Here is a 14573-nt window from a genome sequence, read left to right on the forward strand (position 1 = left end):
AGCTCCGCACTCCCGGGCCCGCGGGGAGCTGGAGCCCGCCGGGGAAGGGGCTGCCCCACGCTGCGCGCCCGCGGCCAGGCCGGTCCCGGCGCAAGGACCTGGCCGGGGCGCTCCCCGCCTCCGTGCCCATCCCCGCGGCGCCTGGGTGTCAGTCCTCGGGCTCCGGGTGGGGGTTGTTGAGTCCCGGCGCCGCCCCGGGCTCGGGGGGCGTTTACATCCGCGTGTGGCCGCGCCACCCTACGCGCTTCCCGCTTGTAAGTGCTGCAGCGCAGCCGGGGGGCGCCGGAGCTGCGATCCCCGCAGGCCTGCGGCAGGGACCGGGGCCCCGCTCTAGATGGCCGCGTCCCCGGTGCCAGCAGTGCCCTTCCTCCCGAGGGCTGTGGGGGCACAGGGGGTGCCCAGAGCCACTGGGGTGCTCGCTCGCCCTCCCTCCCCCCGTGCGGCCACCCTTCGCGTGTGTAGCGTGAACAGTGCTAGGGCTGCTTCCTAGGGACCAAACGCTGATCTTAACCAGGGAGCTAGAGGTTACTTCTGGAGGACAAAACTAACTCTTTCCTGTTACCAAACTCCCCTGAAACTGTAACCGCGTGTTTGAGGTGGGTGACGCTGGGCTTTGTTCCATAAACATGAGCAGTCACAAAATGTCACACTCCTTATTCCTTAAGTGTAGAGTCAGCCTGAGGGCAGTGAAATGATAACTAGGGTGATGCACAGGTTTACAAACTGAAACCCTCTTTTTTCCATAGGAAAAAAACAACTTTAAAGGCTATTGCATGAATGTTCTTACAAAATCTTAGTTGAACTTATAAGAAATAAAATTAGACTAATAAAGAGTCTTGGGCCACCAGGTGATTTTCTCCAACTATTCAATCAGATAAGTTGGATGCAATCCTAATGTTTTATTTCAAAGAAACTGGTTTTCCATTTGCTTTTCAGAACTCTTCAGCATTTCCCAAACACGTGGATGCTGTCCATCATCTAGCAAATTAAACATATTTCCTTTAAAACATGGTGGGCATAATTGTTAGGTTTGATATCCAGCTTTCACCTGCTTTGAAGTCAGCTGACTCCAGGTATATCTGTCCTACAGAGTCACAGCCCTGGCACTGCTGTTGTACCACTGTAGTGTAGACTCTCCTATGTTGCCAGAAGGGATTTTTCCATCAATGTAGATAATCCACCTCTCTGACAGGGGTTAAGTTGTTCTAAATTTTTGCCCTGTGAGACTTGTTTTCCCAGCCCTGAGTGATGTAGCTTGGTTAACTGAAGTTTTAGGTGTAGACCAGGCCTCAGAGAGAAATATCCATGGAACTTTCATCTTTGTTGCATTGGAGAGGTGCTCAAAGATCTCAGTCCTGGTTTTGCAACAACCAGCTGAACCCATTTCAGAACAGATTTGTATAAATGAATTTATATGGAGCTGTACTGACACCAGTTTGCAATGTGATATGACAACAAACAGGCCAATGCACCTTTTGGATGTTTACAGAGAAACATGGAGCAAGGAGGAAATGATAGTCTTGGGTGGAATCATACCTCCTAGTACTTTGACTTTGGGGCACTATATTACTGAAAAGATGCTCACAAAGAGGAACAGATTTAGACAAAATCAGTGAAAGATATTGGGGTTATAGAGATTGATTTGAGGAAAGAATAAATGAGCTAAGCATCACTTGGATAATAGCTTAGGAGTCACTGAGTATTAAGGTTTTGTAAAAACAAAAGATGGAGAAGAACTATAGTAATACAAGATGGGGTATATTTCTGTGTGGGGACAAAATTAAGGGGAAATCTAGGATAAATGTTAGGAAAAACTTTGACCTTTCTCAAACTGTGAAATTGTTCGCTAAGGGAAGTAATGAAAGCCCTGTAAACTAGGCTGGACAAAACAATAGAAAATATATTAGGGCTGTCAAGCAATTAAAAAAAAATCTCAATTAATTGCGTGGTTAAAAAATAATCACACAATTAATCACACTGTTGTTAATAGAATACTATTTATTTAAATATTTTTGGATGTTTTCTACAGTCAGTTAAAACACAAATACAAAGTGTACAGTGCTCACTATTTTTATTACAAATATTTGCACTGTAAAAAAACCCAAAAGAAATAGTATTTTTCAATTCACCTCATACAAGTACTATAATGCAATCTCTTTATCATGAAAGTTGAACTTACAAATGTAGAATTGTGTCCAAAAAAACCTGTTTTGTTTTTTAATGCAATCTAAAACTTTAGAGCCTACAAGTCCACTCAGTTCTACTTCTTGTTCAGCCAGTCACTTAGACAAACAAGTTTTACATTTGCATGAGATAATGCTGCCCTCTTCTTGTTTACAATGTCACATGAGAGTTAGAACACACATTCACATAGCACTGTTATAGCCGGCGTTGCAAGTTATTTACATGCCAGATGCACTAAACATTCGTATGTCCCTTCATCTTCATTCACCATTCCAGAGGACATGAGTCCATGCTGGTGACGGGTTCTGCTCAATAATGATCCAAAGCAGTGCAGACTGACACATGTTCACTTTCATCATCTGAGTCAGATGCCACCAGCAGAAGGTTGATTTTCTTTTTTTGATTATTCAGGTTCTGTAGTTTCCACTTTGCAGTGTTGCTTTTTTAAGACTTCTGAAAGCATGCCCCACACCTCGTCCCTCTCAGATTTTGGAAGGCACTTCAGATTCTTAAACCTTCAGTCGAGTGATGTAGCTATCTTTAGAAATCTCACATTGGTACCTTCTCTGCGTTTTGTCAAATCATCAGTGAAAGTGTTCTTAAAATGAATAACATGCTGGGTCATCATCCGAGACTACTATAATATGAAATACATGGCAGAATGTGGGTAAAACAGAGCAGGAGACATACTATTCTCCCTCGAGTTCAGTGAAAATGTAATTAACGCATAATTTTTTTAACGAGTGTCATCAGCATGGAAGCATGTCTCTGGGATGGTAGCCAAAGAATGAAGGGGCATACAAATGTTTAGCATATCAGGCACATAAATACCTTGCAGTACCAGCTACAAAGTGCTATGCGAATGCCTGTTCTCACTTTCAGGTGACATTATAAATAAGAAGCAGTCATCAGTATTTCTCGTAAATGTAAACAAATATGTTTGTTTTAGTAGTTGGCTGAACAAGAAGTAGGACTGAGTGGACTTGTAGGCTGTAAAGTTTTATATTGTTTTGTTTTTGAGTGCAGTTAAAAAAATCTACATTTGTAAGTTGCACTTTTACAATAAAGAGATTGCATTGTGGTGCTTTTAAGAGGTGAATTGAAAAATACTATTTCTTTTGTTTATCTTTTTCACAGTGCAAATATTTGTAATAAAAATAATCAAATAAAGTAAGCACTATACACTTTGTATTCTCTGTTATAATTGAAATCAATATATTTGAAAATGTAGAAAAAAATCCAAAAATAGTTAATAAATTTCAATTGGTATTCTATTGTTTAACAGTGCGATTAAAACTGCAATTAATCAAGATGAATTTTTTTGAGTTAATCACGTGAGTTAATTGCAATTAAGCGATAGCCCTAAAATATATTACCAGGAAGATGGGGCTGGATGATATACATTTTTTCCATGTTGCTGATGATTGCTGAAACATGAGGCATAGAATGGTCTGGTCTTTGTGTTTAATTTAGGGAATGGGAATATTGGGGGACAGTAAAATTTATTTCCACAGTTTCTTGGCTTCAAATATAAGGATGTCTTTTTACAATGTTTTGATGCTTTAAAAATGTATATATATTTTTCTTAAATCTACTTCACCAAGGTGTGTCATGGGTGAGTGAATATGTGAAAGAGATCGTGGGATAACAGAAACATCTGTTTGGCTTAATGTTTCCCCCTATCTTAAGAGGGGATCTGATGAATATTGCACTGTGCTTAAAGAGGGAAAGCAGCTCCACAAACTAGTAGGGCTTGGCAGATTTGGTAATTGGTGACTCTTGTTTCCATACAGTTCAGTTATGCCTGTCATGCCCTAGAAAGACAAATATTTGTGTTATGAATGTGACAGGTTTCCCTCTGGGTGCCACCTGGAACTAGAGAACCACTGAGCCCTCTGACCCACCAGCCTGGGCTCCCTCTCTCACTGTGCTGCTGTGACAAGCTGCAGACATGGTCCTGTGGTCTTATACTACCACCAGCATACACATAGGTAAGGACACACCCAGCTGCAGTTACATGCAGGCTCTCTGACCAGCCACTGCATGTGGACCAACAATAGAGAGGCTACAGCCAAAATAACCACCAGCTTCCCAGCCTAGGACCCCAGAGTGGTATCTTTCTGTCCTGGCCCAAACCCCAACCAGTATGAATTTATTATCCAGTTCGCCTCCCCCTCAATGTGGAGAGGAAATGCAACATCCTTTGCCCCATGCACTTCACTCCAACTCACTGGTTTAGATAAAGCAAAAACAAGTTTATTAATTACAAAACTTGGTTCCCAGACCGGTTTGTGGAAAAATACTGACATCCCAAGATGGAGTCCAGAGACATGTCATCTGGTCACATGCCTTTGCAGTGTTATAACAGCCATTGCTTACAGGCTGGCCAGAAAGTTCACAGGAAGGTTAAGTTCTTCCATGGTCCATTGTCTTTGCTGATGGGCCATCAGCACTGTTTGGCTTCTTCACTGTTGTACCAGAAAGGCTAATTGTGGGGGTCACCCTGAGTAAGCATGATTGATATACAGATACATATTCAGTATTCCTAACTTTAGATACAAAAATGATACATGCATACAAATAGGATAATCATATTCAGCAAATCATAACTTTTCTAATGACACTTCACATGACCCGTCTTGTATAAAATTCATCATAATTATATCATAATGTCACTGTGAAGAATATGGGGTGCACTGTCACAATTAAGTTTGATAGAAGAAAGCCATATTATATGTTTAAATTATTTGTACAATTTTGCTGAGAAGATTTAAGAAAGCAGTATGATACTCCAGTCCAGAAACAGCCTGCTGGTACTCAAGTGGAGCTACAGGTTTTGTGTAAAATTAACGCCTGAGATGGGAATGTAACTTAAACAGCAAAATTCAATTTAACCTTTTTGATGGAATATATTTAGATTCTGTACATTGTCCAGATGAGTTGTTGTTCATTTGTAGCTTTTCTGTCTATAGTGTTGGTCATGAATATCAATCTGTACCTCTCCTTTCTGACTGAGAAATTAGAATGTAGCATTCATTGTGAGGGAGCTGAGAGATTACATTACAAGCACCAATCTGCTGGTGAAATACAGCACTAATACAAGCATATTTATATTTATTTAAGTTGGATATATCTAGTTTAGTAGCTGAAAGATTTTAATTCCCACATTTTGCTTTTTCACATTCCTATTCCTTATAAAATTGTTGTGGAAAATTTTTTGGCTTGAATTCTCCCTCTTTTCATTCTCTCCAGTTTGTGTCCTCTCTGCTTCAATCAGATACAAGTGTGGAAGGGGCAGTTGACTTCACTTTTTATTCAGAATATTTCCCCAGGGCCCAACAGGAATTTAGAATTAAACTGACGAGGCTTGTCTGTTTCAATATCCCTGCTCTTACATAGCCTTTACTTACTTTTTGTATGGCGCTTAAAAAAAAAATAGTAAACAGAGTGGGTTTGGAAAAAATCAGGATATCCACAATCAGTGTCCAGTGTAGACCCTTGTTTCCAAATGACTGGAAAAAAATGGCTTTAGGGAATGAAAGGGTTAACTTCTGAATAGAGTTTTTCCTAATATACAGTTTCCCTCTGTGTCTGTGAATGTTGTGTCAACAGCTCAGTGTGGATTGTTACACAGTTTGATGCAACAAGAAGTCGTCTTTGACATCAGGTTTATAAGAAACAGCACAGGCTTAACTATATATTTTGTTAGTTCGGTCGTGACACATAGGCTTTTGGAAGCAAGCTCTTTTTAGCCAACTTATTGACTTCAGTTGTATATTAATTTAATTCCTCAACTAGTGTGTGTGATGCAAAAAGAAACATTTTAGAGACGTTTGTCAACTTTAAACCTGTTGTGCTCACACAGTGTTTTATTGGTTGTGATTATTTCTGTAGCATTAAGCAAAGAGCTGCTACTTTACTATCTATGGAAGATGGGAATAAACGTTGTAATTTGCCTCTGAAAAGTACGTATCTACCAATGAAAGTTGAAGATTCTTGATTTGGTGGTTCTTGACCCATAATTTCTTGGCTATTCGTACATTTTTGTGTAAATTTTCTATCATCTTTTTATAATAGTTATTGGACCTCATCTACTGGATTAAACTCATTTAATTCTTCTTTGTATGCTGTAATAAATTTTACTAAGTTAACTAATTCTGTATTGAAAATTCCTTTTTTCCCCCCATCAAAACTGCATGTCAGAAATTCCTAAAATAAGTCTGTATGGCTTGCGGGGGTTAATAGCAGGATAGACATTTTTCAGTTCTTTTAAAAGATCCTGTCCATGTAATTAATGTCTGGCAGATGTGTGTTAAACATTTTTGTAATGTTGTTATGGGAAGATTAATATCAAAGTGGCACAGTAAGTATTTAATTACTTTAAATGGATCAGAGATCTTAAAACCTCAGATCTATTCTTAAAATTGTGGTAAACTAGTGGGGAAGATACACCATCTTCCGTGTTTCCAATGTGTCTTATTACCATGTAAGATATATGGCACTGTACAACAAGTAAAGCACTGAATGTGCCCTGGATGGTAATATTTTCATAACCATTTTTGTTCACTCTGTTTTGTATCTCTTTCCATCTTGCCTGCCTTCCTTCCTTCCCTTGTAAAGTTTCCTGATAGTGTTGGACTTGAGAAGATGCTTTTACTGGGGTTAGGCCTTATTAAAGATGTAATTCTTGCATTTTAATCTGAACATAGTTATAGTCTGACTTTGGTTTGATCCCCTGTAGTAAGAGGTTCCACATCTACAATTCTGGCACTTAAAATAGTCCCTTAAACCTGAGAGCATTTAAAGATAAGGTTGTTAGGTTGCTGCTGATGTGGAGCCAAATGAGGAAGCCAAGCTCTACATATTTTGCTGCTTGGCTCCCTAATTTGGCTCCACATCAGCAGCAACCTAACAACTTTATCTTTAGTCTTCTGTTACATCATCAACTATGTTGCAAAACTAGAATTTTTAGTCAAATAAAACTCCATTCATAGCAGTGGAAAAGAAATCATTGCATGTGGCAGAGAAAGTGAAGTGGTAAGGAGAAACATCTTATTTTCAGGCTTTTAAGAAGCTTTTGGAAACAAATGAGCTTAAGCAAACAATAATTGTCAGTCTCTTTCTGAATAGAAGAGTAAATAATGTTCCAAAGGTAAAACACTTCTAGTTGTATAATACTGACTGCCTTTAAATGCTGACAAATGGCTCTTGAGTAATCAATAGCTGGGTTTGGTCAGTGTGTATCCGTGTTTTAATTGTGCTATCAATAAGTTACTGCACTATGAATCTGATGTGCTCTGTACATGTGCTTTATGTGAAGCTGGGTTTTTTCAGACCACAGAACATATTTGACAGTAAGTGTCAAGTATTTCTAACACTTGGTTCTTGATAATGGCATAGTTGTCCCAGTGAATAGTATGCATCCTGAATGCAGTTTTTGGCAACTTACTGTGGGTATCTAAATAACATACTTGCCTTCAATACTGTTCTGTTGTTTTTCTCACCCGCATGGATAATTTAGGCTGGAATGACCTGAAAATAGCAACGGATGAATTTCACAGTCTTCAGAAGTTGGCTAGATCCCTTAATTGCTACATACAGTTGCACACTCTGCTTTAGTTCCTGACCACTCGAGTTGTCTTTTTTTTTCCACAGAATTTGAATGGGAGAGAACTGAAGGAAACTCTTAGAAGTCTGACCATCTTTCCTATGATAAGAACTGAAACCAGATGATGGGTAATGCCTTTAAAAGCAAACTAAATAAAATTCCCCTAATTATTAACGGTATATGAGTTTTGTAAAAGTCAGAAGTTTTAATTCCAGTTCTGACAATAATGGTATAATTTTTGATTTAGGAAGCATTTATGTAGGTAACATACTTGGCTAAGCATTGTTGGTAGTTACGAGGAATATGATACAGCCCTCCATGAGAGAGAACAAAAGGACATATATACTGTAATTTTATTTTTTTTAAAAGTGATGGTTAAAACCCCCTAGAATGCAGTAGAGGTAATGTTATGTTACTTTCCTGTGTGTCCACCCTAGCAAAATTAGTACCCCTATTTCAGCAGCCAACAGTAATGGCACGGATGCTGTCGTACTTATCTTTTCATGTAGGACCTTATGTGTTAGGTTTAATCAGGATTTTATAAAAGCAGTAAAACCCAGAGCCCTTTCCACACTAGCACATGCATCTTTGCTACTATTGGTGCAGCTGCTTTGTTTCTGGCAGTTGCTGAAATACTAAGTTTTATGTAGGTGAGTATGGTAAATCCCAAGTTGAATTCCTGTGGAGGTTTCTGGGAACAGGGAAAACTGCTGAAGGGAAGTAGATTTGAATCAGGGAAGAATAGGTTTTACATTGGCAAAGAATGCTCTTTGGATTATAATTTCTATTTTAGAGTACATTTGGAGAAGAGGGAGGTGGCATTGTATTCCAAAACTCCTATGATGCGTCACTGAAGTAAAAAACTCACAAAGGTCTGATTTGGCTGTTTTATTGCTGAATGTTTGAAGGTCTATATCATTGGAACACACATCCTTTGTTTGGGTAGGATTAAGTTTACATATATGTATTTTATACCTGTTTTTAATTTATTAGTTTGCTGTGTTATTTCTGGTACATGTTTAGGTGCAAAAAAGTTAAATAGTTTGGTATGCTACTGCTATGCATGGTCAAGAAGTGAACTATGGAGAGCATAAACAGGAAGTGCTAAGGCTTGTAACTTAAAGCAGGAAGCATGAACATGATGTGCATTCTGTTGACATTCGCTTTAAAGGAATTTTACCATTGCTGGGTATCTTCTGAAAAACCACAATTTTTCACTAGTATAGCTATTTACAGATTAAACTGTAAAACAGAATGCCTATTTGTCAGTCAAGGTATAAGGGGTACATACAGTCTAACTTGGTGCACCTTGAAAGCATACTATATTGAGGAACAGAAGGGAGGAGTTGAAGATTCTTGAAGATCCACAGGAGATACCTCTTACCCTAAAGATCTATCTTGTTCCTCTCTGGATGAGGAGATGACAGCTGCTCCAGTATCACCTCCTGATGATGTTGAGTTCTTTCAGGAGTTACTGGGAAGGATAGGGAAAGCAGATAAATTGACACTCTCCATTCCAATCTGCCAGACAGATTGGCAGTGCAAATAAATGGAGTCATAGAAGCCTGCAAAAGACCTATGGCAGACTTCAACCTCTCTACTTCCAGTGTGAAATGAGCAGAAGAAAAGATACCAAGTCACGCAAAAGTTATTTGAGAAGTTCTACTTGCATCCGACTCCTAGCTCCCTACTGGTATCTGCAGCACAGGAGATATCCAAGCAGACAGGACCACCTAAAACCACACTCCTGAGGACAAAGATCCCTAGAGACCTCTTAGGTAGAAGGACCTACACTCAGGCATCTCTTCAACTACAGACAGCCAACTGTCAAACCCTATTTGCTAAATATGGCTATTTAGCATGGGACAGAGTATCACTGTTCATTGAGCTCCCCTAGGAAGCTAGGGCTGACCTTATAGCCATTGTTTAAGAGGAACAGTTAGTAGCCAGAACGTGGCCATGGCTACCACCATGAGAAGGGCATCCTTATTACACTCCTCAAGGATTCTCAGAAGTCCAAATGACCAAAAAAGATCTCCACTTTGAAAGTCCAGATCTGTTGAGCTCCTGCATGGATGAGTTCTTGCATCATCTTTGTAAATGATTCTAGAGCTGCTCTGATGTTATGCTTATAAGAAGCACACGGAAGGGGGAGGGATAGCTCAGTGTTTTGAGCATTGGCCTGCTAAACCCAGGGTTGTGAGTTCAGTCCTTGTGGGGGCCAGTTAGGGATCTGGGGCAAAAATCAGTACTTGGTCCTGCTAGTGAAGGGGCTGGACTCAATGACCTTTCAGGGTCCCTTCCAGTTCTATGGGATAGTTATCTCTCACGCTTTAATCTTTTTAAAGGGGATAAGGCAGTCGGTCACGTTTATGAGAGTACAATTTAAGCATTGAAATCAGCATATGCTTACACACATACACCCCAAAAGGTTCTGCAGCTGGATCTTATAGTTACCAGTCCTAAGTGTTGCTCAGTCAGGTCCAGTGGCCAGGAGGGAGGGGGAGCTGGGCTCTGTCAAATGTGGCCAGCACATCCCTCGGCCTGCGCTGCTTCCCGCAATCCCCACTGGCCTGGAGCGGTGAACTGCGGCCAGTGGGAGCTGCGATCAGCCGAACCTGCGGACGTGGCAGTTAAACAAACCGGCCTGGCTCACCAGGGTGCTTACCCTGGTGGCCACGTGCCAAAGGTTGCCGATCCCTGGTTTAGCATTATTTTGAGTTGTTACCAGGAGGATCCACAGCTGTTTCTTACCTGTCTCTTTGGCTCAACTCCTTATCTCGTCCTTGGGGTGTATGCCTTTGCTTTAGGGTGGTCAATCTGCGATTCGGGTGATTGATAATAAAGTTGGTGCCTCTTGACTCCTCCACTCCCTTCTTTATCATCCGACCCAGTTATCCTTTCTCAGTTAATCACCATACATTCTTCACTTACACACAACAGCAAGTAAGTCAATTACAGCCATAAAATTTCTATCCTTCTGTGCTGTATAGACTATCGCCACCTCCCCTTTGAACTCTTATCCAAGTGCTCTCTTCACCATCTCACTCTTAAGTCTTCCTGGTGGCCATCACCTCAGCCTGGAGCATTAGTGAGATTCCCTGGGATAAGATGGTGTCTGGGTGTTTGCTTTTTGTGTTTTTTTTTTTTTCATTTAAACCATCAACATCCTGTTTTCTTCTTCAAAGCACCCTGAAACCTGTGAGGAAGTACTTTATATGTTTTCAGAGTTTGTTTCTTTATTACTTAGACAGGACAAAGCCATTCAAGAAATCACCCTGTTTTTGGCATTGGGGAAGGGTGTGCAAGGTCAGGCCAACTCATCCCAGAGATTGTTCAGTTCAGTGCATTACAGTCTGTTACCAACTGGCAGATACGTCCTTTCCATCAGGAACTCAGGCCCATTCAACTACAGCTGAGACTACCTCTTTAACATGCCTAGAATATTTGTGTATCTGAGATATGCAGAACAGCCTTTTGGCACGCAGCCCACATCTTTATCAAAAATTATACCCTGGATTTGGTGATGTGAGCAATTCTTTGTTAACTGTAGTTAGGATCCCCTAGTACTCACCTCCTATTAATTTGGAACTGCTAGCTAGTCTCCATAAGAGGGATCCACACAAGACTCAGAGAAAGAACAGTTGCTTACCTTACAGTAATTGTGATTCTTTGCTTTGTCTGTGTGGATCCCAAAAGCTACAGATTACAACAGGGGATTGATCATCAGGGCTCTTTGGTTCTATAGACAACTGTTTTGGCCAAGTTACTTTGCTGTGCTTCAGATTTCTGCTTAAATGGGCATAACATATGCCTTCGTCATAAAATCATTGAGTCTTTATATTTATAAACCACTTTAATACTGAAGTGAAAGTCATTGTAAATGTTTAACTTTGTATTATCGCTTTAGTGTAGAAGTATCATTCATTTTGCAATCTTTTTTTAATGGCCTGGAAAAAATCATGCTGTCAAGTAGAAATATAGTTGTTTCTCTGCTACTGTAGAATTTTTTTGAAGGTAGGTCTGTTTGCAGAACTTAACTGGCTTTAAAATCTCTAATCATGGTGATTCCCTTATTTAATTTTTGGCTAATATTATTGTCAAACACCTTTCTTTTTGTCTTTGTTAGTTGCATAATGTGATCATAAAACTGTGTAGTAAAAGTAGCTGAAGTCAAGAATGAGAGTTAAATTTCTGAACTTTTAAAGAGGATTTTATTCACTTCTCTAACAAAGGCAGAGGAAAAAAATTTTTCTGCACTTCATCTTTTTCAACCACCCTTCCTGATGGAAATAAATTTGCTTTTGACTATTATTTCCTTTGTTTCATGATTGATGTCCAGTGGTGATTAAACTGTAAATCAGTCTCAGAAAGAACCTTTTCCCCTTAAAATAATATACACATTTATTTAAGGTTAATTTTAGTTTGTCTTGGGATTTTTAATTATTTTGGCACTTTTTCTTGACCACGTATATATTTTTTGTATCAGATGGTAATACATTTGAAAATTGTGATATAAAAAAATGGTTCGATGAAATGTAATTTTTTTCAGGAATTGTTCTTTCTTTTCCTTAGGATAAAAGATTGCCCTCTCAGAGAAAATTAACCTGTGGTGTTTTGTTTCTTTTGGAGCAACAACTCAGTGAACTGATGATAGCAGTTAAAGTGCATTTGGCAGCTGACTTTGTCACAGTAACAAATGACTGCAAGAAGTGACAAACTGCAAAGGATTTGTATGTTCCCTGGCTACTGAGAATATGCACAGTATCTCAGATATTGGAGTGGCTGCAGTTTCAACATAGATCAGTTTAGTGCTTGTAAAGATGTCGGTTAGTGCAACAGAGAGTGACCCTCCTAGATTCTTTGTGGGTGGTGAAGATGGAGATGAATTATTGGATTCATCCAGATCTGCCGACTTTGATCATTTCTATGACCATGCAGAAGAGGAGGATGAAGAGTATGATTCTGTAAGTACTGTAGGAAAGTATCTTTTTTAAAGGTATAGTTAATGGCATAACTTACTTTAAAATACTAAAGGCTGAGAAATATTCTCAGAATTTACAGGTACTGTGATCATAATATGCATTAGGAGTTTGATTCTGTTAGTTGCTGAGCGCATTAGACTCACCCCAGCAAAATATTTGAGTACATGCTTAACTTAAATCATGAGCAGTCTACTAAATTCAAAGTTAAGCATGTGCTTTAGTGCTTTGGTCAATTGGAGCTAGGCAGCTCAGAATCTTGCAGGACTGAGTCCTTTGTGCAACATGTAGAAATAAAGGCATCAATAAAAATAACATGACTTTATGGCAGGGGTGGGCACACTTTTTGGGCCGAGGGCCACATCTAGGTGGGGAAATTGTATGCAGGACCGGGGCAGGGCGTTGGGGTGCGGGAGGGAGTGTGGGGTGTGGGAGGGGGTGCAGTGTGCAGGAAGGGACTCAGGACAAGGGATTGGGGCAGAGGAGGGGTGTGGGGTATATGAGGGGGCTCAGGGAAGGGTTGGGGTGCAGACTGTAGGAGGGGTCACAGGGCAGGGGGTTGGGATGTAGGAGGCGTGCAGGGTGTACGAGGGGACTCAGAGCGGGGAGTTGGGGTGCAGGAGTGGTGCAAGGTGCAGGCAAGGGGCTTAGGGCAGGGAGTTGGGAGGTGGGAAGCAGGAGGGGTTCAGGCTCCAGCCCGGCGCTGCTTACTTAAAGTGGCTCTGGGATGGCAGCAGTGTGCACTGGGGCCAAGGCAGGCTCCCTGCATGCTTGCCCTGTCCCCGGTCCCGCGCCGCTCCAGGAAGCGCTGTGGCCCCTGGGGAAGGGGGTGTCGGAGGGCTCCGTGTGCGCTGCCCTTGCCACACCTCCAGGTACCTCCCCTGAAGCTCCCATTGGCCACGGTTCCCCATTCCTGGGCAATGGGAGCTGTGGTGGGTGGTGCCTGGAGGCAAGGGCAACGCACGGAGCCCTCTGCCGCCCTGCCCGGGGGCTGCAGGGACGTGGTGCCGGCTGCTTCTGAGAGCGGCGCGGGGCCCACGGCACCATGGGGGACAATTCCACGGGCCGGATCCAAAGCCCTGAGGGGCCAGATCCAGTCCGCGAGCCGTAGTTTGCCCACTCCTGCTTTATGGTCTTAGAATAAGTATATCTACTAGCATATTTGTAGCTACTTTCTCTTGCTGCTACAGGACTCTTCTTTGGCCTTCATCAGTGTAGTATACATGTAACTACACAGATTACTTTAAAAAGATGGGGTCTTAATGACTGTTGTTGGTGAGTCAAGATATTAACCCAGAGAAAAAATATATACTTATAAAAATTCTTCAGTTTAGAAAATCACTGATTAAGGTCCTTGTTTCAGCTTTAATATGAAATCATGTTATGTGAAGAAAGTCATATGCTAATAACTTCTAAAAAAAAAATCTGAACATTTTTTTTCCTTGTGTGTTGCTTCAGAGTTCACATATGTGCAATTTTCTGGTCCTACAAGTTTCAGTCAATAAGCAAGTACTTAGCCTCTGAAATCTTGCAATTTAATTTACATTGTACTGTACTTAACTTCTGAAGTAGTGATCTAAAATTGATATTTGGGTGATCGCATGGTCACTCATGATTATCATGGTAGGGTAGTGGATGGAAAACAAGTAAGATTTTTTTCATTCCCTCAATTACTCCTCATTTTCCAGTAATTGACTGCCACCTTTCCACTATCCTGTTGTTTCTTACACTGGTCTCTAGAAATACACAAGGAAGTAGGGGTTTTTTTTGTTTGTTTGTTTTTAAAAATTATTTATTTA

General features: G+C 40.7%; 1 protein-coding gene across 3 annotated transcripts in view; it reads left to right on the top strand.

Annotated features, from left to right (window-relative positions):
* Positions 1-5889: 5889 nt before the first annotated feature.
* PPIP5K2 (diphosphoinositol pentakisphosphate kinase 2) overlaps positions 5890-14573 on the top strand; it is a 70847-nt gene continuing 62163 nt past the window's right edge. Inside the window, exons 1-4 of one of the 3 annotated variants that reach the window (XM_045020388.1) lie at positions 5890-6149; positions 7840-7920; positions 8586-8734; positions 12368-12759. In XM_045020388.1, coding sequence (XP_044876323.1) covers positions 12616-12759 — 144 coding nt within the window. In that variant the 5' untranslated portion in view covers positions 5890-6149; positions 7840-7920; positions 8586-8734; positions 12368-12615. The remainder of the gene's footprint in view (positions 6150-7839; positions 7921-8585; positions 8735-12367; positions 12760-14573) is intronic. The other 2 variants (XM_045020389.1, XM_045020390.1) reach the window with 2 other exon arrangements.

This window comes from Mauremys mutica, chromosome 6, assembly GCF_020497125.1.
Source record: "Mauremys mutica isolate MM-2020 ecotype Southern chromosome 6, ASM2049712v1, whole genome shotgun sequence".
NCBI classification, from domain to species: Eukaryota; Metazoa; Chordata; order Testudines; family Geoemydidae; genus Mauremys; species Mauremys mutica.